The following is a 4,591-nucleotide window of genomic DNA, read 5'->3' as shown; positions in this document are numbered from 1 at the left end:
CGCAATACATATTTAAAACTATAAGCTATGTATGTTTCTAAATAGAAATTTAATTCAAACAAACCTTGGTATTAAAATAAATATATAATAACAAATTCGTTACATATGGTTCTTTTCTTAAGGTTTATTTAAATATGTATGTGTACATACGTATCTTCTGTGAAGATGTTTTAGTTGTGGTATCTTCAAAGTACATTACAAAATAGCTAAATTATTTACACTATTAATTTGGTCAGAAAATTGAGTTTTTTGCATTGTCTCTACAAATACTAATTTTTATGCTACCATTTACAGGAGTGTTTTGAAGATTACATGAAAAAAAAACACTATAAAGAATTTTTAATGGAAGTTTTATAGTTGTTTAGATTTGATGTTATTTTAGTAAATTTCAATTTATTTAAAGTTTTTTTTGTCGTTTTGTTTTCTTTAGACTTTCCCTAATATATAAACACCTATGGGCAAAAATAGGAAAAAGAAACAAACTTATTCTTAAGAAGATTTATATTCCTTCTCATCATTATCAAATACATCCAACATTTTTTAAACTAATTAATAAATAAGTGACAGACACCTAGAAATGTAATAAAGCAACAACATGAAAGTCTTGACTGCTCAAGCACACCAGGTTTGACATGAGTTTTGTTTCAATCGTTGGTATTCTGTCACCACACAGGACTTTATATGTTTACAAGATGAGCAGTTTATGATTAATGCTAACATTTACAGGAGTGTTTTGAAGATTACATGGAAAAAAAAAACACTATAAAGAATCTTTTATGAAAGTTTTATAGTTGTTTAGATTTGATGTTATTTTAATAAATTTTAATTTATTTAAAAAGTTTTGTTTTTTGTCGTATTGTTTTCTTTAGATTTCCCCTACTAAGTAAACACCTATGGGCAGTTTATGATTAATTTTTATATCAGTACACCTACTTTCTATCTCATTTTCTGTGTACTTAACAAACTCAGTTGGGTTTTTTTTACTTAATGACTCATTTTTGTAACATGAGAATGTTAATGGAGTACAGCATGATAACAAAAAAGAGGACATGATGATTCTAATTTTACATTTCCAGGTATTCTGCAACAAAAGCCATAATTATTGCCATGGCTTGCACATTTTTTGAAGCATTCAACATCCCAGTTTTTTGGCCAATTTTGCTTTTATATTTCTTCACTCTGTTTTGTATTACCATGAAAAGACAAATAAAGGTAAGAGCATTTTTAAACATTGGCAAAACAAATTATAATTCTTTTTGTAATTCGTTCGTGTGAAACATTTCCTTTGTCCACCCCTAGAATTCGGGTTTCGATACCCGTGGTGGGCAGAGCACAGATAGCCCATTGTTTAGCTTTGTGCTTAATTACAAACAAACAAAAACTTCACTGTGGTAATATAGAGACTTGATTAATGCATTAAAAAGGTAGCATCCACTTAGAAAATTGATCAGAATCACACAAAAACAAGGTATTTGTAGGCAGTTAATACACGTTGTTCATACAGCAAACACATGTTTTAATGCTTAGTTAGTAACAAAATATTTATTGTAAACCCATATTTTTAGACTGATAGTCAGGTCTTCACCAAGAGGTACAGAATTTTGGTTTCAGACTGAATTTTAAAGAAAAACATAACTTCTGATGAAGGACTGTCTATCATTTAAATATGTTGGGACATAGTGTTTCGTTTGTTGGCCCTTTCGATGTATACAACAGAATTAATTGCACTTCCTTTCAAGGCTGAATCTATAATCTGTACAACCAATAGCTGCAAGACAAGAATAAAACACGTAAAGAAATTATAAGGAGTAAGGAAGTGCTGTTTGTAAAACTTTGTACTTTGTTATGATAACATTTCAGTCAAATTCAGCTAGAAAACAAAAATGTCAATATTGAGACTTTAAAAATAAGTGTGAACTTTGGTAATACTTTCTTATCAACAGTTTAAAATTCCTTCACTCAATGATTAGATGATATATATATATATTTACTCTATGATAGGAAGCTTATCAATCAGTGATAGGATGACTTATTCAATAAGATCTACATCAATCTTTATATATGAAGCAAAGTATTCAGGCCTAGTGTTTAACCCACAAATTACCTATTTTTGTGTCATTCACTGCAACTTGGGTCCAGATATCATATTGAATAATTTTATTTTTGCCTGTTTCAACACTCGATTTAAAGAAGTGACTCAGAGTATTAGGTGAAATTGCTGATGTTGTGGGTAAATACAAGGGACCTTTATGGGAATTAATTTGATGTTGTGGGTAAATACAAGGGACCTTTATGGGAATTAATTGGATGTTGTGGGTAAATACAAGGGACCCTTATGGGAATTAATTGGATGTTGTGGGTAAATACAAGGGACCCTTATGGGACTTAATTGGATGTTGTGGGTAAATACAAGGGACCTTTATGGGAATTAATTGTATGTTGTGGGTAAATATAAGGGTACCCTTATGGGAATTAATTGGATGCTGTGGGTAAATACAAGGGACCCTTATGGGAATTAATTGTATGTTGTGGGTAAATATAAGGGACCCTTATGGGAATTAATTGTATGTTGTGGGTAAATACAAGGGACCCTTATGGGAATTAATTGTATGTTGTGGGTAAATATAAGGGACCCTTATGGGAATTAATTGGATGTTGTGGGTAAATACAAGGGACCCTTATGGGAATTAATTTGATGTTGTGGGTAAATACAAGGGACCCTTATGGGAATTAATTGGATGTTGTGGGTAAATACAAGGGACCCTTATGGGAATTAATTGGATGTTGTGGGTAAATACAAGGGACCCTTATGGGAATTAACTGGATGTTGTAGATAGATACAAGGGACCCTTATGGAAATTAATTGGATGTTGTGGGTAAATATAAGGGACCTTTATGGGAATTAATTGGACGTTGTAGGAAAATACAGGGGATTCCTATGGGAATTAATTGGATGTTGTAGGTAAATACAGGGGACCCTTATGGTAATTAATGGAATTAATTGGATGTTTTGAGTAAATATAGGGGACCCTTATGGGAATTAATTGGTTGTTGTGAGTAAATCCTTATGGTAATTAATGGAATTAATTGAATGTTGTGGGTAAATACAGGAGACCCATATGGTAATTAATGGAATTAATTGGATGTTTTGAGTAAATATAGGGGACCCTTATGGGAATTAATTGGATGTTGTGAGTAAATCCTTATGGTAATTAATGGAATTAATTGAATGTTGTGGGTAAATACAGTAGACTCGTATGGTAATTAATGGAGTTAATTGCACTATTGATGGCTCTTCCCTGATATTTTAATGAGTTGCATGTTGTTAGGGGCCATGTAGGTTGTAAATAGAAAACGTATTAGATCCATTTGCAACTTTGAAAATGCAGGTGGACACGTTCAATAATTGTATGGTTGATTTTGGGTAATAGCAGTGGTAATTAAGCTGAATGTTTGCTTTTTCAGCACATGATCACGTACAGCTATTTGCCTTGGACACGAGGGAAAACTATTTACTACGGCAAAGACGATTCAGGGAAAGTTATTCAAGCAAAGTGAGCAGCCTTGTGCCTTCTACCTTTGTACTCATGGTTTTAAGTTGTGCTGATTGCAACAAACAAGTTATCTATTTCATACTTGCAAAAAGAAAAAGAATTGTTAATGATGTTTAAGACACTATAGTCGTGTATATCTCTTGTCATTCTAATATTATTTGTCAAAAGTATATAAAACCTATCATTTTTTAACATAATTTATCCAAGTGTAGGAAGTTATTATTTTCTGTTTCTTGCCTGTTTGTGGTAAAGCAGGCCTTTTTGTTTTCAGTCCTGACCAGTAGAGAGCTTGATTGATGAAGAGGAAAACATCATTTTAGTCACCTGTGCACTTCTCCCTAACATGTACATCTCTTTCGATCCTAATGTTGTGTCATCAGATACTGTATAAATTGATAAATTAAATTCTGAACTTCTTTCAAATCTGTCTTCTTTGCCCCCTTCTTTTTTATTATATTTTTGTCCACTACACCTGGTTGCCTGTTTCTGGTAAAGCAGGCCTGTTTGTTTTCAGCTCTAACCAGCAGAGGGCTTGGGTGATGAAGAAGAAAACATCATGTTTAGTCATCTGTGCATTTCTACCTAATGTACATCTCTTTCGATTCTATTGCTGTGTCATTAAACTCAGTATAAAAGATAACTGGATTTTATTTTCATCTGTTTTTGTTTTTTTGTAATCATTAATCTACAAATCTGTATTTTGTTCATAATAATTATTATCCTAGTGTTAACTTCTACAGGACTGTATATACCTCTTACAAGAAGAAGAAAATAAATAAAATAATCATCTTCAGCTATTTTTTTTTTCTTGCCTCGTGTCAGCCAAGCTGAATGTTTCTACATCAGCAACAGTAGACATGCACAACAAGAATATAGCAACAGTAGACATGCAAAACAAGAATATAGCAACAGTAGACATGCAAAACAAGAATATATCGTACTTTATGTTCAGTCTAGTTCACGAAACATCTCCGATTTTGATGAAAATTGGAAGCTCGACAGTAACCTATTCTTACATTTTTCTAACCACCAGAAGT

At 32.1% G+C, this 4,591-nt stretch overlaps 1 protein-coding gene across 2 annotated transcripts in view; it reads left to right on the top strand.

The window, feature by feature from the left end:
* The window catches only part of LOC106468129 (protein RER1-like), a 13,380-nt gene extending 9,033 nt beyond the window's left edge, over positions 1 to 4,347 (top strand). For both annotated transcript variants that reach the window (XM_013928541.2, XM_022396437.1), the window contains exons 6-8: positions 1,077 to 1,212; positions 3,466 to 3,554; positions 3,826 to 4,347. In XM_013928541.2, coding sequence (XP_013783995.1) covers positions 1,077 to 1,212; positions 3,466 to 3,554; positions 3,826 to 3,838 — 238 coding nt within the window. In that variant the 3' untranslated portion in view covers positions 3,839 to 4,347. The remainder of the gene's footprint in view (positions 1 to 1,076; positions 1,213 to 3,465; positions 3,555 to 3,825) is intronic.
* Positions 4,348 to 4,591: the final 244 nt, after the last annotated feature.

The sequence above is a fragment of the Limulus polyphemus genome, unplaced genomic scaffold (genome assembly GCF_000517525.1).
Source record: "Limulus polyphemus unplaced genomic scaffold, Limulus_polyphemus-2.1.2 Scaffold2883, whole genome shotgun sequence".
NCBI classification, from domain to species: domain Eukaryota; kingdom Metazoa; phylum Arthropoda; class Merostomata; order Xiphosura; family Limulidae; genus Limulus; species Limulus polyphemus.
The sequence above is the reverse complement of the archived record's forward strand: the minus strand, read 5'-3'. Positions and strand labels throughout refer to the sequence as shown.